The 25959-nt window shown below is 37.4% G+C and overlaps 1 protein-coding gene across 3 annotated transcripts in view; it reads left to right on the top strand.

Annotated features, from left to right (window-relative positions):
• SMARCC1 (SWI/SNF related, matrix associated, actin dependent regulator of chromatin subfamily c member 1) overlaps positions 1-25959 on the top strand; it is a 173290-nt gene that overhangs the window by 74061 nt on the left and 73270 nt on the right. For all 3 annotated transcript variants that reach the window (XM_041762049.1, XM_041762048.1, XM_041762050.1), the window contains exons 12-19: positions 583-642; positions 4476-4513; positions 8294-8415; positions 11913-11984; positions 14141-14254; positions 14859-15012; positions 15500-15613; positions 21686-21745. In XM_041762049.1, the coding sequence (XP_041617983.1) occupies positions 583-642; positions 4476-4513; positions 8294-8415; positions 11913-11984; positions 14141-14254; positions 14859-15012; positions 15500-15613; positions 21686-21745 (734 nt within the window). The remainder of the gene's footprint in view (positions 1-582; positions 643-4475; positions 4514-8293; positions 8416-11912; positions 11985-14140; positions 14255-14858; positions 15013-15499; positions 15614-21685; positions 21746-25959) is intronic.

Below are 25959 nucleotides of genomic sequence, written 5' to 3'. Positions count from 1 at the left end.
AAGTCAATCGGAGAAGGACAAACAGTGTATGTTCTCATTCATTTGGGGAATATAAATAATAGTGAAAGGGAATATAAAGGAAGGGAAAAGAAATGTTGGGAAATATCAGGAAGGGAGACAGAACATAAAGACTCCTAACTCGGGGAAACGAACTAGGGGTGGTAGAAGGGGAGGAGGGCGGGTGTTGGAGGGGAATGGGTGACGGGCACTGAGGTGGACACTTGACGGGATGAGCACTGGGTGTTTTTTTGTATGTTGGTAAATTGAACACCAATAAAAATTAATTTAAAAAAATTGGAGGGAAGGGATTGAAAGGTTCTTTCAGGTTTTGCTTTCTGTATTTTTGTATTTTCATTTGTCATGAAAAAATATTGGAGCTTAGGAAATTAATTACAAAATGCAGTCTGTTACAGTAAGTATTAATATTTCTCTGTTGGGCCTGGAGTTTTTCATGAAGGTGAACATTGAATGACAGATTTGCTGTGAGACTTAGGTAGTTTTTAATCCTCTTTTATTCTTTTTTCTTCTTTTAAAAAAGTGGAACTTTCCCCCAAAACATGATTCTTTTTTTTTTCTTTCTAGTGAACCCAAAGAAGGACAGTGAAAATACACCTGTAAAAGGAGGAACTGTAGCAGATCTAGGTAAAAACCAAAATAGTCTATACACTTCTGTGTTTTTCTCTCTCAAAGATTCAGCTCCTCTGAAAATTCTTTCTGAGAAATGTCGCTCCACTTGCTATCCTGGAAAGGACATTCACCATGGCTCCCTTAGCATCACTGTCATTTGTTTTTTTTTGCTGCCATATCAGGAAATTTAATTTCCTGTGATTCATTTTTTCCATTTTTACTGATTTGATTTTGCATCTTCAGAACAAAAGTCTATTGAGTATTAAATGCTTTATTTTCTAAATTATTTCTTCTAGCTTTCTAAATAGTGTAAAATGAGAATCACATTATCTATTCACAGTATTTGCAAATTACAGAGTACATTTTCACAAGGAAGGCATTGGATGTGCTTTAGGGTAGAAAAGAGGAGTGGAGTCAGTTGTTCTGGTTTAATAAAATAGAGGTAGTTTTAAACATCTTTGTTCTTGAGTTATATATGGATCTCAATTTCTTTCTTATAAAAATCAAAGCAGGGGCTCCTTGGTGGCTCAGTAGTTTAAGCGGCTGCCTTTGGCTCAGGTCATAATCCCAGGGTCCTGTGTCTGGCTTCCTGCTCAGTGGGTAGCCTGCTTCTCCCTCTCCTTCTGCCCCTCTTCACCGCTCTTGCTGTCTACCTCGCTTGCTCTCTCTCAAATAAAATCTTTAATAAGAAAACAAAAAATCAAAGGAGAACTTCGTGTTTTCAGTATATACTAAAATTTTGACTTCAGGGAAATTTTACACCTGAGAAGGATATTCAGGATTTCCTGATGTGGAAAATGAGATTTTAATTTCTCTATCTCCTCACTAAGTGAATTCTGTATTTCAAACAAATTAGATTCTTGCCCTCCCCAACACCCCCCCCTGCAACACACACAAAAGTTTTTTGTTTATTTTTGAGAGAGCATGCAAGCACAGGAGCTAGGGGAAGGGCAGAGGGAGAGAGAATCTTCAAGTAGACTCCCTGCTGAGTGCGGAGCCAACTCAGGGCTGGATCCCAGGATCCAGATCATTGACCTGAGTGAAAATCAAGAATCAGCCACTTAACTGACTGAGCTTTCCTAGCCGCCCCTTTTTTCAGAAATTCTTGATGACAGCTTTGAGTAGGTAGTTCGGAGAGTTTTTCTACTTCATTTCACTGCATCCTCCCTTTTTCTGGCTTTAAGCCTGTCACTGAATATCAGTAGATGATTCCATTTTTTATTATGTCAAAAGTAGAAATAGAAAATTGTCTTGACGACAATTTATGTAAAGGTGGTGTTAGGTCAACAAAATAAAGAAAAAGAAATGTCAAAACATTATTCTTCTTTTAATCGTCTTTAACATTATTCATAGAATATTAATAATTTCCGTTTTCTATAAATTTTTATATTGCCTATTCCACAACTGATACTTATTCACTGAATCAAAGGTCTGGAAAACAAAACCAGCTGTATGTAGGCTTTTTTATTTTTGATAATGTTACCAGGTAAAGGCTTGTTAAGACTTGATTATCTTCACAGGGACAAGTTTTTAAGCAGTTTGTATTTTTTAAGTAGATATCCTGAAAAATCAATCTGTAGTTTTAAAGGAGTAGATAATTGTTCTTTTAGAAGTGGAGATAGCAATGATTTTGTAATAGACTTTATCAAAGGAGTCAAATGGATAGAGGTGTCAGTTGGGTCAAGATTTTTAATTCTGGGAATAAGAGATCTTCCCTTTGTATTTGTGAATGGTTTGAGGTCTAAATAAATAGTAAGGGTCCTGTTGCTGAAGATTGTGCTCATCACAGCTGGAGAGCTAGAGCCTGTGGAATATGAAACTGTTGTCCTGGCCTCCCCTCCAAGGACCAGCACGCTCTCCATGTATCACTGAAGCATCTGGCTTTCTACATTAGGTGTAACCTGAACCATGGTGGGAGGTGACTGATCCATCAACTAGGAATTGTTTTAACTGGTCCATATTCTGCCACATTCTGTCACCTAGCTCTACACATACTCAGTCCTTTTCTGTTTTGTTCTGTTTTGAAATATCCGAAAGGACAAGATCCAGGGGCTGAGGTGAGCATGTGATTGTCCACATCTGGAAGGAGGAAGAGAATGTGTATAGTTACCGTTTAGGAATCAGTTACCAGGATATCTGTCCCTTCTACTTCAGTATTATTAGAAGTCTATTTCCATTGGGTACAGGACTATCTCAGGGACAGAAATCTGTCAAACTTAATTTAAATGGTATATATTTTGGATCAGAGATCATTAGGTTGTGTTCCCACCATATAGGAAGAAACTGGTTATTGTGTGGTTAAACAAGATCCAGAGGACAAAAAGTTCATTTTTGACAATCTTGTTTATCCCTTCCTAGAATAAAAGTAGTTGCTCTGTAGAGCCTGATGACCATAATTTATTTACCACACAGGGAATCCTGTATTCCTGCTAGCAGGTGTTTGTCTCACTTCCAAATCAAGCAACAGTATCCATTTCTGTTTTGCATGAGTACCTGCCAGGTATTATTCTGCATATGTTTGCTTTTCACTGTAAAACCATGTTAGCCCCATGTCATTGATGAGGAAGTGGAGTCTTGAGGGATTCAGTAATGTTTCCAAGCATACAGCTGTTAAGTGACAGAGCATAGACTCAGGTCCAAGTCTGTCTACCTTTCGTGCCAATGCTTTGACTGCACTCTGCTTTTGTGCTGTGCTCATTTCTTCCAGACTTTGTTCATGCTCATAGTGACCTTTGAGATTTGTGAAGGGGTCAGGTCCTTTTACTTGAGGCCCCACTTGAGGCCCTTTTACCAGGCTGCATCCTCTATGGGAAATGCTTGCTTTGTCTTTTCCTTACATTTTAGGTAAAATGTTAAGCTTTTCAGACAGGCTTCCTCGTTCACCCACCCGCCCCTCTCTAAAATATATTGATTTGTTTTCTTCTGATACGATCTGATATCTTTTTGTGTGTTTTCTCTTCCATCTCCTGCCACTCCTAACTGGAATGTAGACTCCATGAAGACAGGGCCCTATTCTTGTTCTTTATTGTGTCCTTAGCATTTGGACTGTGACTGACATGTAGTAGAGGCACTCTGTAAAATACATTTGAAAGTTTGGGGGCTGCCTGTTCATGTATTATCATCTTTGTGTATTCCCTAAGGTAGAGGTTGGCATACTTAACTCAGCAAAGGGCCAGGTAGTGAAGATTTTAGACAGGGCCCAAGGTCTCTGTCACAGTTAATCAACTTTGCCATTATAATACAAACATAGCCTTCATTCGTATATAAACAGTAGACACACTGGCACTTTAACTTTTCATTATGGAAATCAGCTGCCTGGATTATATTATAGTTGGGTTTACTCCTTTCCTTTTCTTTTGCCAGACCAGCATTTAGGTCCCGGAGTCTGCTATCCTTAGAAGACATTAACACTCTTACCAGGACTTTGTCTGCAGTGATAGATTTTCATGTCTTTTCTTTACTCCTCATTTCCTTCATTCATTTCCTCTGAGATCCAAAATGTCATTACTTTGTTTCATCAAATCTCAGGAGACAAGAGCCCTAATCAAGTCCCTTACCTTTTATTAGCAAGATCGTGACTAAGATAGTAGCCCCAGCAGTAATTAATTATAAATTCCCTGTTGTTGGAAATTTTTAATTATTAATGCTTTGAAGTTCTCAGTTTTTTTCTTCTGTGTACAATTCCAATTTACTGAATTACTAGAGGTGGATCTGTTTTAATAATGCTCAATTTCTTTCCTTTTGTCTGTAACAATTATTTAAAATTTTTAAAATTACCTTCAAGTTTTCAAGTAATACAAAGAGTGTTTACCTGTTTTTTAAATAAATTGTATATTTTGATTTTACAGATGAGCAGGATGAAGAAACAGTCACAACAGGAGGAAAGGTAACAATTTAGTTAGGGTCTGTTGCAGAAGTAGCTGTCTAGGTGTCCTATGTATGGAGTAGAAGCACTGATTGGAGATGTCCTTAGAAAGGTTCACTTTTGGGACTCCTGGGTGGCTCAGCAGTTAAGCATTGGCCTTTGGCTCAGGGTGTGATCCTAGAGTCCCGAGATCAAGTCCCACATCGGGCTCGGCTACCTGTGTGGAGCCTGCTTCTCCCTCTACCTGTGTCTCTGCCTCTCTCTGTCTCTCTCTGTGTCTCTCTCATGAATAAATAAATAAAATCCTTTAAAAAAATGTTCACTTTTGAGGTCCTTCTGATTTTTTTTTTTTTAAACACACCCCTGATTAAGTCTTTCTTGATTCCTAAAATTTTGTCGAAAAGAAGTTTCCGTCTTCTTATGTAGTGTTCTTCTTATGCTCTAGTTTCTGGTTCTCTTATAACCCTGGTTGCAAGGTAGTAATCAGTTGACTACAGTGTTCGAAGTGTTCTCTGACAGGACAGATGAGCAGGGACCATCTTGGTTGCCTTGACTTTCTCATTTCCATTTCTGTGAGTGCATCTTCAGCACATAGCCAGTACCACCTTTGAGCATATTGTCAACTTTTTTTGAACCGTTACAATCAGCTGCTTTCTGTTTCATCAGTCCTATGGTAGAGACATAGCAATAATTATGCTGTTGAAAGATGTTGGATTTAAGGCAGGATTTTCCTTTCCTTTTTAGTACATGGCCCATTGTTCATTCAAACTCATATATGACTGTTATTAAGTGTAACCCCTAATCCTTAAAATAGCAATCTCCTTGAAATAACTTCCTTAGTTGAAAATGGATAATTCTTTTTCATTGAGTCAGAGAAATCCCCCAAATTGACTTTCCTTCTTTTTTTCTTTCCTCTCCTCTCCTCTCCTCTCCTCTCCTCTCCTCTCCTCTCCTCTCCTCCTTTACTCCTTTCCTCCTTTCCTTCCTTCCTTCAGAGAGAGCGAGAGAGAGGCAGAGACACAGGCAGAGGGAGAAGCAGGCTCCACGCAGGAAGCCCGATGTGGGACTCGATCCCAGGTCTCCAGGATCACACCCCGGCCTGCAGGCGGCGCCAAACCGCTGCACCACTGGGGCTGTCCCTTGTTTCTTTTTTTAATACATTCAAGGAATGAACCTATTTATGATAGAATTTCCCTAAAACTTTCAACAAACTCCTCTATATAAGGTTCTTTAACTTAATTGCTCTATTTATTCTTTTTTTAAAGATACTATATTAAGATTTGTTTATTTTAGAGAGAGAGCGTGCATGCCTGTGCTTGTGCAAGTAGAGGGAGGAAAAGAGGAGGAGAATCTTAAAAGCAGATTCCTCACTGAGCTCAGAGTCATCCCACGACCCATGAGATCATGACCTGAGCTGAAACCAAGAGTCAGGCACTAACCAACTGAGCCACTCAGGCGCCCTAAAGATTCTATTTTCAAGTAAGCTCGACACCCAACATGGGGCTCAAACTCACAACCCCGAGATCGCACACTCTACCAGCTGAGCCAGCCAGGCAACTATATGATTTTTTTCTTTAAAACCAGTCTTCTTTATTAAAGAGCTACTTAAGAACCATTAACAACTGTTATATTTGTAAAAAGATGTCATCATTTAGTGTAAATACTATTGTATGATAGTAAAACCAAAATAAAAAGCCAAAAAATTGACTTGTAGGAGATTTTTTTTTTTTTATGCCAGGAGGGTAAACCCTATCTTGTAGAGGATATCTTGAAACCAAGGCCAAGTCTATTGTATAACTGAAACCTAAACTGGTTAGAAGTAGTTACTCTGACTGCTAGTCCCATGATGTCATCCTATGCATGCCCTCACTCAGATAATTAAATCATGAATTATTGGCTTAATAATTGCAGTGCTAGTTTCTTCCTGGTTATAAAGGAACTTTTTTGCATTGTAATTGAGTTTCTGACATCTGTACCTCAAAAATGCATTAACGCATGAGCATATTTTTTACTAGCTCCCCTGTTGTGGGAAATAACATTTCTCACCCTTGTCCTCAGAATTGTTTCAACATCATTTAAGTAACAACCAGAGTTTCCTTGGGGCTTTCATACATTATATTTTTTTTGATATTCATTAATCTTAAGGAAATTAATTGTCCTAAGTTTCTAGGCAGTAACACTAGATCCTCACTTCAAATACTGTAACACAAGACATTTACGATGAATTAACTTAAAGATAGAAATTAAACCATGGAACCAGTATAAAAGAGTACGATTCAAAATTTGGTTCTTTTTTTTTTTTAGTTTTTTAAAAATTTTATTTATTCATGAGAGAGAGAGACAGAGACACAGGCAGAAGGAGAAGCAGGCTCCATGCAGGGAGCCCGATGTGGGACTCGATCCCAGGACTCCAGGATCAGGCCCTGGGCTGAAGGCAGGTGTTAAACTGCTGAGCCACCCAAGGATCCCCAAAATTTGGTTCTTAATAGAAAAGAATTTCATAAGAATAAAAACAGTAAAACACCATAGATGAAAGGTTGATAGAATGGTATAACAGTAGAAAATTGGAAAAAATCTGTCAAAAAATTATTTCCTATGGTGTTATTGATAAAAATGTGTGAACAAAAGTTAATTATGATGAATGAATAAGATAAATAGAGATTGTTAGATATTGCACAAGTCGTTTGGTCTGGAATTTTGAAACATTTGAAGGTCATAAAGTAGCCCCTTTCAAAGGAAGGCAAGAAACTAAAAAGATTGGGAGTATCATATAATGAGTGGATTCTTTGATCAGGTTCTGGTTTGGGGAGGAAAATGTATATAGGGCATTTCTGTGTTAATTGGATCCATTTGAATATAAACTATATATTACATGATGCTCTTATTTAAAAGTATTTACTGGAAAAAAAAAAGTATTTACTGGTAGCGTAAGAACTGTTTTTGGGTTTTGACCCAAAGCAGTGATTTTTAAATTATTTTATTAGCCAGGCCAGGTTTTTAGGTGGAATCATCTGTAAAACCTCCAATGAATCTGATAAAAATCAGAACTTTCAGCAGTGAAAGCGATTGAAGGTCCTCAAACTGGGCTTTATGGAGTTATGCTTTGTTTAGAACCTCCCAGCTCTGTGTAGCATTTACTTCTCCATTAAAGAGGTTATTGTGAGGAATGAAAGAGGTAAGGTGCATATGGCCACTAGCAGATAGTTACTGTTCAGTCTTTGGGTAGGGGAAGGCTTATGCCTTATTAGTGTGTTAAGTCACCTCCTTTTTTTTTTTTTTTTTTAAAGATTTTATTTATTCAGGATAGACCCGGTGGGTGGGGGAGGGGAGCAGAGACACAGGCAGAGGGAGAAGCAGGCTCCATGCAGGGATCCTGATGTGGGACTTGATCCCAGGTCTCCAGGATCACACCCCGGGCCGAAAACGGCGCTAAACCTCTGGGCCACTGGGGCTGCCCTTAAGTCACTTCCTTATAAATAATTTGAGAACTAGTCATTTAGATTTGTGACCCTTGGAATCGATAAAACTGGAAGTAAGAAGAACGCTATTGTGGGAAAAATTTTGGGCCTTCTCTGAGTTGATTCCCTTATCTGTAAAAGAGAGGAATAAAATCTGTGTCATCTGGACATCTTATAGAGGTAATTTAAAAACTGTGAAAGGCCATTTTCATTTGAAATTTGTTTTTCAGAGCCTTGAATTTGGATCAGGTAGCTTCATTTGTGCCCTAATATGAGAAGTTTGAAAGTTGTTACATGTCTCTGTAGTTCTCTGTTTCTCTAAACTCTGGCTTCTTTTCTGTAGGAAGATGACGATCCTAGCAAAGGTGATCAGAGTCGCTCACTTGACCCTGGAGAAGATAATGTGACAGAGCAGACCAATCACATTATTATTCCTAGTTATGCATCTTGGTTTGATTACAACTGGTAAGTGGGCCGTGTATACCTGTAAATACAGTACTTAGATGTGGGAAAACTTCCCAGAAATTATGTTGGGTCTTTCTGCCCAAATCCCTATGTCACTAATTACTGTCAAATTGGATGAAGAGAAATGGAAAGTGAATTTTATTTTTACTTTGGAATGTGTTCTTTAAAGCAGTTGAGGGGGGCAACTGGTGGCTCAGTGGTTTAGCGCCACCTTCAGTCCAGGGCCTGGTCCTCGAGATCTGGGATTGAGTCCCACGTCGGGCTCCCTGCATGGAGCCTGCTTCTCTCTCTGCCTGTGTCTCTGTCTGTCTCTCTCTGTGTGTGTCTTTCTCATGAATAAATAAGTAAAATCTTTTTTAAAAAATTTTTAAAAATTTTTTATTTATTTATGATAGTCACACAGAGAGAGAGAGAGAGAGGAAGGCAGAGACACAGGCAGAGGGAGAAGCAGGCTCCATGCACTGGGAGCCCGACGTGGGATTCGATCCCGGGTCTCCAGGATCGCGCCCGGGCCAAAGGCAGGCGCTAAACCAATAAATAAAATCTTTAAAAAAAAAAAAAAAAAAAAAAAAATATATATATATACATATATATATATAGAAACAGATGAGGGATGGAAACTAAGTTGTATTGTACCTAGGGATTGTAAAACTTTGTAGGTTTAGGCTTAACTTATTTAGAATCAGTGACATTTCAGATAGGCAGATATTTGAGTATTTATTAATAGTAAAATACTCGTAATATTGGTCTTTGTTATTTTTAAATATTAGGGACACCTCGCTGGCTCAGTCGGTGGAGTGTGTGACTCTTGATCATGGGGTTGTAAGTTCAAACCCCACGTTGGGTGTAGAGATTACTTAAAATAAAATCTTAAAAAATAATAATAAATAAAGTTTAAAAAGAACTCCTCTCTTTACCTAATAATGCTTTCTTTAGAAGGCAATTTAAAAGAATAGGATGGATGAATCCCTTGGAACAATACCTAATTTTTCCCCGAAACCACAGAATATGAGTCTAATATTGAGAGTTCTCTGCATGCTTTTAAGATCAACTCTGAATGCCACTTCTAAATGTTTCAAATAAATAGAACATGGGACTCAGAATAAGTATATAGCTCTTTTTTGAAGGCCAGTCTTCATTATATTGATGTGTCAAGGTATTTTTAAATGTGGATGTCTCAGTCTCACTGTTAGTAATTGTAATTACATGGTCAGATTCAGAATGGTTTAAAGGAGACACTTGAAAAACTAGCGTACTTTTCCTTTAAAATTAAAAAAGTGCAGTCATAACAGTGTATAACTTGGTAGGTTTTTATAGGTTGCAGAACCACTCATTTACATCATAACCATTGCATGTCACAAAGCTTGCTCTTATGGATAGTGGAGATGTAAATCGTGTCCCTGCTTATTAGTAGATAAAGACCCATCAGTGGAATTGTTCCACAGTTGCAGTTGACAGTTGGAAGAACTCAGGTTTTCTGATTCTTCCTGACTCTTTCTTAGAACCTAAGGAATCAACTGCAAGCACTTCAGAAAAAGAAAGCACCTTGGGGTTAAACATTCATGTGTGTTTTGTTCTTGGGTGAATATAGAAATTGTGTTTTTTTTTTTTTTTTTTTGGCTCTTCCTAACTTTTAGCAATAAAGCAATGAGGTATATTAGAACTCTATAATTAATTACTTACAACTATTTTTATGGTAAAACTTGGGAAGTCATTGTACATATCTATATAGCATTAATTTGTCTTAGAAATTATCTTTCTAGGAGCTTTCAGGTAGTTAATTGTATTTGTAGTATTTGGCAGTATAGAGCCCACTCAAAGAATTTAAATGTTCCCAAATAATGCAAGACTGAATGCTTTTTTTTTTTTTTTTTTAAGATTTTATTTATTTATTCATGAGAGAGAGAGAGAGAGACACAGGCAGAGGAAGAAGCAGGCTCCATGCAGGGAACCTGACGTGGGACTCGATCCCAGGTCTCCAGGATCATGCCCTGGGCCTAAGGTGGCCCTAAACTGCTGAGCCACCCAGGCTGCCACGCCGCACCCCCCTTCAATGTTAAAGTGATGTCTGTGCCCACCTTGGGGCTTGAACTCAGGATCCTGAGATCTAGAGTCACATACTCTATTGACTAAGCCCGCCAGACAAAGCCTTTGGTTACATTCACAGATTGATTTGATCTTCCCTGCATAACCAGTACATGTTGCATGTCTTGAAAACCACTAAGAAACTGGAACGTGTCATCAGTAAAAATGTTGATTAGTGTCAAAATCTTTGTAATAGATACACAGTTGGGTCATTTGTATAGTGCATTAGGCCTGATTTTTACATAATCTCTATAGTGCTTATTGTAACATTTTATAATATTATCAGTGTCTTTTTTTTTAAAAGATTTTTATTTATTTATTCGTGAAAGACGTAGAGAGAGAGGCAGAGACCTAGGGAGAAGGAGAAGCAGGCTCCATGTAGGGAGCCCGATGTGGGACTCGATCCAGGATCACGCCCTGAGCAAAAGGCAGATGCTCAACTGCTGAGCCAACCAAGCATCCCTAAAATTATCAGTGTCTTTTTTTTTTTTTTTTTAATTTTTTATTTATTTATGATAGTCACAGAGAGAGAGAGAGAGGCAGAGACACAGGCGGAGGGAGAAGCAGGCTCCATGCACCGGGAGCCTGATGTGGGATTCGATCCCGGGTCTCCAGGATCGCGCCCTGGGCCAAAGGCAGGCGCCAAACCGCTGCGCCACCCAGGGATCCCATCAGTGTCTTTATCTCAATATTAAAAATCAGTTCTATAATTTTTTTAAACGCAGTAGATTGCTGAAATCTTTAAAAAAAATTCAGCTTAGCATAGAGTTTCTGAGGACTGGGCGAAAGAGCGCACTGATGTTAAGAGTTTGAGAAACAGGGCAGCCTGGGTGGCTCAGGGGTTTAGCGCCACCTTCGGCCCAGGGCCTGATCCCAGAGACCTGGGATCGAGTCCCACGTCGGGCTCCTTGTATGGAGCCTGCTTCTCCCTCTGCCTGTGTCTGCCTCTCTCTCTCTCTGTCTCTCATGAATAAATAAATAAAATATTTAAAAAAAAAGAGCTTGAGAAACTTATTATTGTAAATGCCATCATCTTTTGACCAGTGGTTCACTTCATTAGTTTGTTGCCATGCTAAGTACTATGATGTCTGTCAGCCAATTTCCAAAGAACTCTTTGTATTTTATGGCTTGTTATGTGTTATGTCAAGAACATTATAAAATCTGTAACTTTCACTGTGTTGGTAGAAGTTTTTGAGTTTGGTTACAGGAATAGAAAAACTACAATTAACTATCAAGGGTGAGAGAGGGAAAGCTTTCTTTAATATAGCCTGTTAATACATAGGAACTTTTACAAGCCAATTAATTTTTGAAAATAATGCTCAATTTTTGGATTTATCAGTTTTACTTTAAAAATTAAACAGCTCAAATTTCAAGATTTTATTTTTCTAAGAGGACTTTTTTCTATTCCCCAGTATTCACGTGATTGAACGGCGTGCTCTTCCTGAGTTCTTCAATGGAAAAAACAAATCCAAGACTCCAGAAATGTGAGTGAAATGTGAAGATGTAATCCTGATACTATTTCTTACTTTAGAATGGGGCCAGTGTCTAGAAAATTTATTCATTTGAATGTGTTGGGCAGAGGTTTTTTAAAGCATATTTTTAAGTTCATTTTTGCTAATGTGTGGAAGTTTGCCAATGTGTTATTCCATTCAGAACAGTGTTCATATGTTAGCCACACAGAATTCCTTGCTGTAAGGAAATTGTTCTGGATTTTTTCTACCTTCATTCGCATCTTGTACCTACAACCTTGAACTACAAGCATGTCAGCTCTTAACAGCTGAGATTGGATTCAGTAACAGGCATTCACTAAAACAGGTTTAGGTTTCTTCCTAACCATTCTTACCTTACCTTGTATATACATATGTATTATAGATAACATATATTTATGTATAATAATTTAGGAGAAAGTGGGAATCTTTATCTTATTTTCCTGATGAATGACTAGTAATTGAAAGAATGCCAAATATGACATAGCTGCCTATAAATCGGTCCTAATTACATAAAACATTGTTGTGTTTTTGCACTGGAAATACAGAATCTTGTATTGGTTGAAGAATCTTGTCAGGAAGTATTTTTGCCTTTGCCTAGTGACCCCTAAAAACACATTTCTGGAAACGCTGTCCCAGAAAATAAATCCATACCTATATCATACTATAAATACTTTTCTGTATATTACCTTTTAGTATTAATTCATTGCTTGCTATTCTCACATGACTTCACAAATAGATGTCTCTTATTTAAATTGTTAGAGAAGGATAACTGTCCACATAAAACACATATTGGAATAATTGAATAATATTTTCTTGTAAAAGATTGTCCATGATAGTTTGAGATTTTAAGATTAGATGTCAAAGATAATTCAACCTTTCTATAACAAAGCTGTAAGGATTCATTTAAAACCACAGTCACAGATTTGGTATAAGAAACCCTGATAATTTTTTCATCTAGTTAGACATGGTATATTCCTTTGGCTAACTTGGCAATTGCTACCATTTGTAAATAGTTCCAGTTCTTGGCAGTCTTTTGTTTAAAAGCACAATTTAGCATTTTAGTTTCCGTAAATCTAAAAATTTATCTTTAGATCTTTGTTTATCCACTTGTCCATATACAAGAGCATTTTTGAGCAGGGTACCTTCTCTACTCTGATGTAGTCACCCTTAACTTGCTAGATTTTTGTTTTACTTTTGTGGTGAGAACTTTTGCTAGCTCTCTAGCTTCTTTTCACTTGTTTTAAATATTTTGTCATAGAAATGCTTAGGGATGTTGTGAAATCTGCTGTGACTCAAAAAATCAGTTTGTCTCTCTTTTTTTTTTTATCTGTTCTTGTCTTAGCTTTGATTTTGGCCTCATGGGTTCTAGTTCTTGCCTAACTGGGTATATAGCCACTGTCAGAGCCTGACCCACATGTAGCTCTAGGAAGAATATAGAGATGAGATGGAACATGTGTTAAGAGCATAGATTCCAGAGTATCTCCCTCTACCATGTTGAATTCTAGCTCCACAGTTACCAGCCTTGTGGTCTAGGACACAGTTTTTAATCACTCTGTGCTTTAATTTGCTTATTGATAAATGAGATGATAGTAGTAAACCCTACTTTATGAAGAAATTGTGAGATTTAAATGAATTATGGTAGGATACACAGTAGTTAGGAGACAGCCTAAGTGACCAGGTGTTATTTGGAAATTCTGCAGGGAATTAAGGATTTTTTTTTTTTTAAGGGAATTAAGGATTTATCCATTCACCACTGTGACCACTTTTGTATTTATGTTCACATTACTATTATCATCATCATTTTTAAGCGAACTCTGTACTCACTGTGGGTCTTGATCTCCCCTCCCCAAGATCAAGAGTCACATGCTCTATCAGCTAAGCCAGCCAGGCGCCCCTGTGTTACTTAACATTAACTTCATCAGATTTTACTCCATTTTATTTATTGTTTTTAAATAATAGTGGGTTTTCTTTTGCATATTAGGGGTTTTTATCCTTAGTTACATTCATGACTGTAAATAGTACTATTGTTGGTTGGAATATTGACTTTTTGGTGGATTTGGTTGTGAGGAATATGATAATTTTTGGCTCTATGAGTTGTTATTTCTGAAAGGATGTGTGTCTGCCTTATGAATTTTGCCACTGCTTTTTAGATACTTGGCATATCGAAATTTTATGATTGACACATATCGCCTAAACCCACAAGAGTATTTAACCAGCACTGCTTGTCGGAGGAACTTGACTGGAGACGTGTGTGCTGTGATGAGGTAAAGATGCCTGACTTTTTCTCAGACACTTCACTTCAGGTGGTTACTGATGCATTGCTGTTTAATGTTTGATGAAACAAGATCTTTTCTTTCTTAATAAAATACCTTAATCAAATGTCTTTTATTTAGGGGTTGTGAGCATATTTAATACCGTGGCATTTTCTCCTCATTTTAAGATTTTTATAACTGACATCTTTTGTTTTATAATGAAATCCTAAAACGACCAGGGATGGAGAGTGGATAAGCTCTGTACAGTAGATCTATCTAAAGAAGCAAATCACATGTGAATCTTCTTGTTTGAATTTGGTCTGTGTGTGAGTTCTTTCACCATGGACTTCAATGAACATTTGTTCTCTGATTTCTGTGATTGAAATAATTAGGCTTTGTACTGGGTTTTGGGGTGCTTTGCTGTCAATATTATTTTGAATTTACAGAAATTGTCCCTCATACAACAAACCAAAATTGTTAACTTTATGATGTTCATAGCCTGCAGAGAACATTTACTTGTTTTGTTGTTTTTATTTTTTAATGAAATGCGATAATGGTTATGAAGGAGATGAGATACGTTCCCTAGATTTTAACTTTATGAGCTTTACTCTTCCAGGGTTCATGCCTTTTTAGAGCAGTGGGGTCTTGTTAATTACCAAGTGGATCCAGAAAGTCGACCCATGGCAATGGGACCTCCTCCTACTCCTCATTTTAATGTGTTAGCTGATACCCCCTCTGGGCTTGTGCCTCTACATCTTCGATCACCTCAGGTAACTTAATTATTACATTAATATTATAGTTTTAGTATTAGTAATTATTACACTAAAAAACTAGTATTAGGCATTATTATTACACTGATTATACATTGATGTGTGAAACTTTTTCCCTTTCCTAACATTTGGAAAGTGGATATCCACACACATATATTCTTGAAAAGATGAGTATGTTAACCAGATTTTATATAGCCTTAAGTTAGAGTAGCATGAGTCTAGGGCAAGAATTGTTCTTTACATGAAATGGTAGAGCATATTAAAGAAAATCTGTTTACTCTGGGATTTTCTCTGGGATTTAAGAGAGGCAGAAAAATATTGCTTATATAGTATGTTGCAATGTTGGAAGTGTAGGGCAAAGGTTTGGATATTTATTTTTTTAATAAAATCTCCTTACATGTCAGTATTAAACAGTACTGTAAAACCTTCTATCACCCCTGACTTTGTAGAGGTTAGTATAGCCATCTATCATTTGTCCAACTCCTAGGTCCCTGCTGCTCAGCAGATGTTAAATTTTCCTGAGAAGAACAAGGAGAAGCCAATTGATTTGCAGAACTTTGGTCTTCGCACTGACATTTACTCCAAGAAAACCTTAGCAAAGGTAAGGACTTTTTTCTAGAAACAACTGGACTGCAATCCAGCATGTCCTCTTCTTTGTCCTAAGAAGTGTCATTTTTCATAAGAAACTTAACTTTCTATAATGTAAAAGGGTACACATTCTACTTACTCTGTTGACATTTTATAAAATAAGTCATTTACCTTACCATTTTTTCTGTATGGTTAGAATGGTAGGTATTTTAAACTAACTCTGATTAATATGTTTAAAAAAATGAGAAAAAGTGGAGAATTTCAGCATAATTGGAATCTATACAAAGAATCAAATGAATATTGGATAATTAAAAAAATACACCCGAAATTAACTCATTGGATGATTTTAGCAGCAGGCTGAGCACAACAGAAGACAGGATTAAATGAGCTCAGGCTGGGGGTGCCAGGCTGGTTCAGCAGTTGAATGTCTGCTTTTGGCTCAGGGCGTGATGCTGGATCCGGGATTGAGTCCCACATCAGGCTTCCTGCATGGAGCCTGCTTTTCCCTCTACCTATGTCTCTGCCTCTCTCTGTGTGTCTCTCATGAATAAATAAGTAAAAATCTTTCTAATAAATAAATAAATAAGCTCAGACTGGGTAGTAGAGCCAGCAGGGTGAGGGAGGAGGACAGAAAACAGAATGCAAGGGACACGTGATTATCATTAGACACCTGTAAGAAGAGAAAGAATGAAGCAGAAGTGTATTTGAAGATGTAACGGCTGAACATTTTTGATTAAAAAAAAAAAGATACCAACTCATAAGAGAGTCTGAACAGATCCAAAGTTGGATACAGAGGAAACCATGTTCAGTCATATCATGCTTAAACTTATCTTAAAAACAGGCACATTTTGAGGCAGTGAGCAAGTTGGAGAACAACACACTAAATTCAAAGGAACAGTCATAAAACTGATGTCTGACTTTTCAACAGAAACAGCAGAAGCCAGAGGACAGCATAATAACCTTTAAAAACGATGAAAATGAAGCTGTTCTGGAGTTCTGTATCCAGTAGAAGTACCTTTCAAAAGTGAAAGGCAATAAAGACATTGATAAAGGGATGAGGGCATTACTAGTACACAGTGTAGGAAAACTGAGGGAGGTTTTTCAGGATGAAGGACTCTGATCCATGATGGATGCACATGACTAGGAAGGAATAGGTCCAGGGGAAAGAATGAAAGTATGATTAAATATAAAGGAATATGGACTGTTTAAACGGTGATTGTTTTGGGGGGTTATACCTTAGAGAAATGACCAAAGTGGCAGAAAGAAGACAATTACATGGACTTAAAAGTCCTGATATCATTTAGAAATGTGATAAAAATGCTGATTCAGGTTAAACTGTGTAATACTTTGCAAAGCATTTTGGAAGAGGACTGGATCCATGTGAAAGTGCCAGAAGAGGTCAACACTTCAGTCAGTGAAAAAGAGGTTTTCTCCTAATTCATAGTAAAAAAAACAACAACAACAACAAAAAAAACTTTTCCAACTAAAATGGTAACAATATATCTTTAGGTTTACAACATATAAATGTTAAAGAACAAACATGGCTGAAGGTTCAGGAGGGGGAATTGGAAATATACTGTATTAAAGTTCTTCTACTAGATGCCATGTGTAAAGTAGTGTTTGAAGATACACCAGGACAAGTTAGAGATGAATATTATAAAGCATAAGGTGTTTAAAGATCTGTAACTAATAAATTAATAATGGAGATAAAAATAATGACACTCCAAAAAACTTTACTCCATAAGAGAGAATGAAGAAGAAAGGCAGGGGATAGATGTGCTGAGTAGAAAATAGCAATGTGGTAGGTGTACATATGGCTCCAGGGCTAGTAATAACCTTAAATGTAAGTAGTTCTAATATTCCTGTTAAGCAGCAGAGATTGTCAAATTGCATAAAAAACTAAGTACAAGCATACATTGTCTACAAGAACTCCACTTGAAATATAAAAAGAATGAGAAAAGGCATACCTTCTAAACATTAATCAAAGAACACCAGGGTCATTCTGTTAATATTGCGAAAGTTAGGACAAGTTAGGCTTTAGGACAGGTTATTTTACCAGAATTAAACATGCACCTTTCAATATAATAAAGGAGTTAATCAAAAGGACATAATTTTCTTAAATATGTATACAGTTAATTTAAAAACCTCAAAATATATAAAGCAAAAACTGATAGAAAGGAACAATAGGCAGACACACAATTATAGTTGGAAATTTCAGTAGTGCCTTCTCAGTAATTGGTAGAATAGGTAGATTGAAAGTAAGATAAGACTTAGACCAGCACTGTAAACCAATATGACCTATTTGGTATGTAGAAGGCTCTATGCAAAATAACAGTAAAAACATTTTTTTTTTAAAGATTTTATTTATTTGAGAGAGGGTGGGTGCGCAGGGAGAGGGAAAAGCAGACTCCCCACTGAGGACCCAAGATCATGACCTGAGCCGTGAAGGCTGATGCTTATTAACCAACTGAGCCACTCCAGCGCCCTTAAAACACATTCCTTTAAAGTTCTTGGGGAACACTCACCAAGATATCTTTAGTACTAAGCCATAAAATGAGTCTCAAGAAATTTTAAAGGAGTGTTACTGTAAAATATGGTTGTTATGATTTCATACATGTGATATAAATGTCATTGAGTGAACACAACAGAATTTTAAAAAAATTTTTATTCATGAGAGACAGAGGGAGAGAGAGATTGAGGCAGAGATGGAGAGGGAGAAGCAGGTCCCACGCAGGGAGCCTGATGTAGGACTCGATCCCAGAACCCCAGGATCACGCTCTGGGCCAAAGGCAGTTGCTAAACCGCCTAGCCAACCCAAGGGATCCCGATCACAACAGAATTAAGCTAGAAACCAAAAACAGAAAAACAATAGAAAATTAATGAAATAAGAAGATGGTTATTTGAAAGGATCAATAAATTTGATAAGTCTCTAGAGTGGTCAAGAAGAAAAGACACAAAGATCACAAAAGAAATGAGAGAAATTTATTTTTAAAGATTTTATTTATTTATTCATGAGAGATACAGAGAGAGGCAGACACACAGGTAGAGGGAGAAGCAGGCTCCATGCAGGGCGCCCGATGTGGTTCTTCTTGATCACGGGACCCCGGGATCATGCCCTGAGCCGAAGGCAGGTGCTCAACCACTGAGCCACCCAAGCGTCCTGGGAGAGAGAGAATCTTAAGCAGATTCCTCATCCATCATGGAGCCTGACTCAGAACTTGATCTCACAACCCTAAGGTCATCATAACCTGAGCTAAAGTTGAGAGTCAGAGACTTAACTGACTGAGTCACCCAGGTACCCTCTTGACATGTATTCTTTTAATTAATTAATTAATTAATTAATTAATTAATTAATTTATGATATCGCAGAGAGAGAGAGAGAGAGAGAGAAAGGCAGAAACACAGGCAGAGGGAGAAGCAGGCTCCATGCACCGGGAGCCCGACGTGGGATTCGATCCCGGGTCTCCAGGATCGCGCCCTGGGCCAAAGGCAGGCGCTAAACCGCTGCGCCACCCAGGGATCCCTTGACATGTATTCTTATAAGAGATGAACCCTGAGAGATTATTTGCAGACAGGAGAGGAAAGGGCAGTATGATCTTGGGCGCACAGGTTCAAATGAGGTGGCTACAAACCAACGAGTTTGCAGCAGCCATTAGAAAGCGGGAGAAGTATAGAATGAATTCTCTGAGAGCATCCAGAGGGAGTGTGGCCCTGCTAACACCTTGACTTTTTTCTCAGTTGTGTTGATTTGAACTTCTAGCGTCCTCAGCTGTGAGAGAATGAATTTTTGTTATTTTAGGCCATTAAGTTTGTTGATAATTTGATTATAGTAGCCACAGGAAACTAATGCACTTAATATTGTATCTATTATATCTGTATGTAGTGAAACACCTTCCTGAAAACAAAACTGTAGGCCCAAATGATTCTGATGCTTTTGTACCAAACATTTAAGGAATAAATAATACCGACCTATATAAACTCTTCTAGGAAATGAAAGTGGAGGGAACACTATTATAGCTAAATATGTGTATACCCAGTCACCAAGCTCGTGGCTAAATAAATAAGATAAATGAGTTTAAAAAAGAATAAATATATAAATGTGCATGGATGTCCTTAGCAGCCTTATCTAAGATAGCCAAAAACTGTAAACAGTGATCAAGCAATAATGGGTAAATTGTGGTTTATTCAAACAGTGTGATATTAACACAGAAATGAAAATAATTTTATTCTTAAGAATAATGTGGTTGAATGTCACTGATATAATATTAAGCCACAGACTACATACTGAATGGTTTTACAAAGTTCAGATCCAAGAAAAACTAACCTGTGATTATAGAATTGAGAATAATGTGTACTTTTGTGAGTTTCTGTCAACTTGTAGTTTAAAGGAGAGACCCCTTGGATGTTGATTTGAGTGGTTGTTATATGGGTGTATATATGAAATTGTATTTAACTGTACACCTAAAATTTGGGTATTATACATACATTCTACCTCAATAGATAGAAAAGAATCAATTTCTAAAATTCTCCAGAAATGGCCACAAACGTCTCATGGGCCCTGTTGAGATTATATACTCTTCCCAGAGTCCGTTTTTATCGAGAGGGAAAACTACACTTTCTGGCTGAGAAGTGGAGAAATGCTTGCTGCGCACCTACCCAATAAATGCCATCATGTTTAGGTTATATTCAGATCTTCTCTGTATTCAAGTTTGCTTTCTTTAGAATTTGGGTGAAATGTTCATGAAATTTGTTCCTCTTGGAGCTCCAGAGCTGCTTGACTGTCACTTCTGAGCTTGGTTGATTAATAGATGAACATTTATCATTACAAAGTAATCCTTAAGTAATCTGAACAATGGGGATCCCTGGGTGGCTCAGAGTTTTAGTGCCTGCCTTGGGTTAAGTGCATGATCCTGGAGGCCCCGGGATTGATTGCCACTTTGGGCTCCTTGCAGGGAGCCTGCTGCTTCCTCTGCCTGTGTCTCTGCCTCGCTCTCTCTCTGTCTCTCTCATGAATAAATAAATAAAATCTCATAAAAAATAACTGAACAATGTATTATGAATTACAGCTATATGCATTTTTTCTTCTCGCAGAGTCATGCTGTAAGACTTGAATTCTATAATGCTTAGATTCCTCTTTATAGGACTAGTTATTTTTAATACATTTTTTTGCAAAAATTTCAGAATGATATGTATCGAATACCATAGAAACCTAGCAAATTACAATTTAATTTTTACCCACGGTATGTAGCACAGTTATGCAGAAAGGTGGCATTGAATAATTTGAGCAGCTTTATTGTCACAAACAAGGAAATCACAGAGTATAGAAATATTCTCATTTATTAAATTGTAATCTTCCCAAATAGTTTTCAGAGAAGGGATATGAAAAAAAAAGAGAGAGAAGGGATATGTTAGAATAATATCAGGTATACCACACATCCAGTCCTTTGCTAGTCTATGAGTGGAGCAGGGCTTACAACTCAAGAAGTGTGAATCAATTGATAAATCCTAATTTTTATATAACACAAAGTTGGCTTTCTTTTACTTCTGTGCTCCCGTGAACTGTCAATTAAAAGAGAATCTTATGGGAAGAGGGATTTGAAGTTTAAGGAATCGTTTGATGATTATTTTAATCAAGAGGTGTTAAAAATGAGAATATGAACTTGTTGCAATTGGAACAAAGAATCCTTCAGAATAATTTATGTGTAGTACAGTTTGTCTTTGAATCTTGGAAAAAGTACTTCCTTCAAGTCATACCAGATATTTGCATTATGTTTATAATATAGCCAATTTGTTGTATGCATTAAAATATTATAGCCTTTATAGCTTCAAAAGATATCTTCAAAAGTCAAAACAATAGAAATAATATATCTAAATGGTCTTGTAAGTCCTTGATAGACAGCAAGAAACTGTTGAAATGGGTCTGCCTTTCTGTTGGAAGTTGAGAGTCCTTAAGTGTTCTATTCCTGTTGCTCGGGGATTTATTTGATGGTTTGCACAAAATAGCCCCCATACTTTGAAGGGACTCCTGCCAAGCTATATTCAGCCTTCTGGAATGAGTACCTAACTTCTGGTTTTGTTTCTTCAGAGTAAAGGTGCTAGTGCCGGAAGAGAATGGACTGAACAGGAGACCCTCCTGCTCCTGGAGGTAAGCACATTGATAGCGGAGACCCTATATCCACACAGGAGATGGGTACTTAGTTTGGGTGACTCACATTTGAAATACATCTTGGGAATTAGTCCTAAAGTTTTTTGAACCATGTATTGAGTTTCAGTAGAATTTTCTTGAACCATCATTATTTAAATATCATACCTTGAAGTGATGTACTGGCTATCAGTAGGGAAGATCAAGACTGGATGTGTGTGTTTTTGGCCCAGGTTGGATTATTTTATTTTAAACCTTTGCCACTATGAAACAAATACTAGAGCTTTGTAAGAGTAATCTAGATTTCTGATTTTTACTCCAAAATTGGAAGATCTGGCAATTGTGGCACCTAATTCCCATGTAGCAATAATTGGCTGACCTTTAGTAACAGATGTTCCCTTGAAGTGGAATGTTTCTTCTGATTACAGTTTTCTTTCAACTTAGCCCACCTCAGTCATCTTCATTGCATTCTCTCGTGCATGTATGCATTTGAGTCTACAACCTCCATATTTCTCAAAAGGATCCCAGAGAGGTAGATAAAGACCTCTGTCCCTGAAAATAACTATTTTGTTCTTGAATGCAGAACACTGTGGTAAACCAATGACAGTTCAAGATACCTGTCATTCAGCTTGTTGAATGCTTTTTGGATTTCTTCATGTCTTTGGAGATTATTGCAAATACTTACACAGGTAGATCTTAGCAATTATTTCTATCCTAGATAGTAAGAAATAGAGAATATTGGGTTCCATAATTATTTGCAATTTCTGAAGAAGGACCATTTGTCTTTTGTCATAGAAAAATCATTGGGTAAAGTGAAGACTGACACTACTTAGTATTTGTGGTTAGAATGTGCATTTGAGATCTACATTAGACCTAAATGAGTTAGTTTACTGTGAAATCTATTAAGAATGCTTTTGTCTATAAAGAACAGAAAATCTAACTAGAAATAGATCAAACCAAAAGGACACTGGTTTTTTGTTCAACTGGCTGTTTTTAGATTGGCAGTTCCATTTTTTAAGATTCTGTTTATCTCTTTGAGAGAGAGTGCAAATGCACAAGTAGGATGGGGAGAAGTAGAAGGAGAGGGAGAAGACTTCTGGCTCAACAGCGAGCCTGACGCAGGGCCTCGATCCCAGGACCCTTGAGCCGAAGCCAGACACTTAACCAACTAAGCCACTTAGATGTCCCCCAGCATTCTTTTCACTGCTCAAGTTTATCATCAGGTTCTTGCCTTTTCTATTGTTTTATTCCACTTTCTTTAGATGTCCATGTTCTGTTTCCCATGTGTTCTCTTCTGGTCACAGGAAGGCTGGTTTGTTCCCTGGCTTCATATCCCCATTCAAAATAGGAAGAAAATTGGAAAGGGCATTCCTGAAGCCTGTTCTTGGAATGAAAAGCTTAATCAGAACCCACTCATTAGTCTTTCTACCTCATTGATTAAAATGGGTTTCAGCTCACCAAGTACTGCAAGTGATGCTGGGAAAACAAACATGTGGTTTTCTAGTTTGATTAGTGGGGTCAACTTGGAGGAAGGAGGTGATTGCTGCTGGTAACTTACAGTGCTTGCTCCATTTATAACATTAGAGCAGTGAATTGACAGAGGAAGAGAGCTCCGTTTCAGTAGAGTATTCGTCTGGTCCAAACTTGTATATCACATGTAATGTTTGCAGTTTAGAAATCAAGCATCAAATAGAAGATTAGACTAGGTCAGAAGTTCTCAAATTTTTTGGGTCTTAGGATGTTCTTACACTCTTAAAAATTATATCAAGGACTTCAAAGAGTTTTTGTTGGTATTTTCTGTGTTGTAAATTAAAACTGTGAAAACTAATTCACTTAAAAATAACAATAACCTGTTGCAAGTTAACATAACATTTTTATGAGAAACAGACTTGGAAAAATAAAAGATATTAGTGAAAAGTGTGATGTGCATTAGCCATATCTGTAATGTCTGGCTTATTAGAATACAGCTGGATTTTTATACTTGTTTTCCATCATACATGCTGTTTTAATTTATGTATATTGAGAAAATTTGGCATGACCTGGATATGTATTTGGAAATGGGAAGGGTATCTCAATGGCCTTTTCAAATAATTATAAATATTTCTGTAGGATAGACTTTTGTGGCAAATACGTATTTTTCAGAATTCTAATTTTCATGTAATCATTGGCAACAAATAGTTGTTTTGTTTTGAAGTGCATTACCTTTTATTTTTTATTACTTTTTTTTTTTTTTTTTTTAAAGTAAGCTCGATCTCAATGTAGGGCTCAAACTTGGCCCTGAGATTAAGACCTGAATTGAGATCAAGAGTCAGATGCTTAACTGAGCCACTCTGGTGCCCCTAGAAGTGAATTTTTGAGAGTCCTGTTTGCTTTTGAGAAAATGTGCAGTGGGCCATTGTGGTGGCAAGTATGTTCCACATACTCAGGAGGCTAAGGGAGAAGGATTGCTTAAGGCCCAGGATTCTCCACAAGAGTACACTCTGCCACCTGGGTGTCTGCATCACGTTTGGCATCGAGATGGTGACCTCCCCAGAACAGAGGCCGACCATGATGCCTAAGGCAGGGTGAACTTGCCCACTGGGAAATGGAGCAGGTTGGAATTCCTGTACTGATCAGAAGATGTCTGCCAGATATCTGTGCCTATAAACTATTGTGTGTTAGCCCTTTGTTCTAGTAAAAGTGATCTTCTATGAAAATGGCTAGTTGAGCTCGAAACTCAAGTGATTGCACAGTGCTTTTCCTTCAGACAGCCATCATGCTTGGATGGTTGATTTTAATCTTCTCATGTACCTCACATTTCATTGTACCAAATATTGAAAACAAGTGGGCTTTGATGTTTAGATTTGTAAAATTAATAATTTTAAAGTAACATTGGATTATTTTTGTGAGTATGTGACAGTGAAGAATAAAATGACAAAATTTTGTTAAGACAGTCTGGTACCACTGCCTTGATTAATACTGAGAGTAGGTGGTTCATTCACTACTGCTTTTGCACCGACTGTACAAATGTCATTGAAATGAAAAAGGCAACAACGTCCTGTTGTTACTATGAAAATGGGTTGATCTCTGGGTCCCCCTGAAAATGTGCCCTATGGATCTTCAGGCTGCACTGAGATACACTGGACCTGATGACACCTGGTTCTATATTGCTTTAATTTGGTTTTTCGAGTTGTTGAAACAGTTAGTTGTGTCTCTAAGAAGTTTTAGTTGTGTATTAACAACTTCCTTTTCTTTTTTACACCCCTCTTCTACTTTTCCTTATTCTCTATTCACAATCTCTCTCTCTGGATTAAATTTCAGAAAGATTTCTTTTTTTTGAGTTTTTACCATTATTTTAATGTACTCTCTTCTACTCATTCATTATCAGTGATCTGCAAAGAGCTTCTTTTCTGAGCCACCCTTTAATTTGTTTCAGGACTCTTTTGTCAAGTCTTTTTGCTGTGGATATTAACGTGAAAGTTGTCAGTACTTGGAATATAATAAACTTTCAGATTGCCTTTTGGGAATCTTTGGGTTCTGAGGAGAAATTTAATTGTGCAACACCAGGTGGAACACCAGTCTCATCAGTTCTTGTTCTTCCTACACACTGATACTCAAAGTTTTCTTCTCTTCCACATATTAATAGTGAATAGTAAATAGAGAGTGTGGACAGAATGCCTGAGCTGCTGTTTACTCTGAACATATCCAAGAAAACCACAGTATCCTAACACAATAGTGCATTTTTCTCCTGCAGGTGGAACCTGTGGTTGGTTTTTCTTTTAATCATGCAGTTGAATCAACAGGTGTTTTCTGCATTATACAGAGGCTCCCCAGCAGCATTGTTTACCACTAACACCTTCTATTTCTCTAATTTAGTTATTGGTAATTAGTAGCTTAAGAATATGAAGTCAAATGAAAACTTTTAATGGATTTATAGCCCAAACCAGTCAATTTTTTCCTAACAAATGTATAAATCTGGAAGATTCGTTAAAGTTTATAGTTTCCCCCCAAATCACACCGTTTTATTAGACAGGTATGTCACACAGGTAGCATCCCAACTATTTGAGATTATTCTTAGAGCACCTGCTTATATTTTTTAAAACATATTATTTGGGATGCCTGGGTGGCTCAGCGGTTGAACGCCTGCCTTCAGCCCAGGGCGTGATCCTGGGCTCGATGCATGGAGCCTGCTTCTCTGCCTGTGTGTCTCTGCCTCTCTCTGTGTCTCTCATGAATAA

The sequence above is a fragment of the Vulpes lagopus genome, chromosome 7, assembly GCF_018345385.1.
Source record: "Vulpes lagopus strain Blue_001 chromosome 7, ASM1834538v1, whole genome shotgun sequence".
NCBI lineage: Eukaryota > Metazoa > Chordata > Mammalia > Carnivora > Canidae > Vulpes > Vulpes lagopus.
This window is presented reverse-complemented; position numbering and strand designations above follow the sequence as displayed.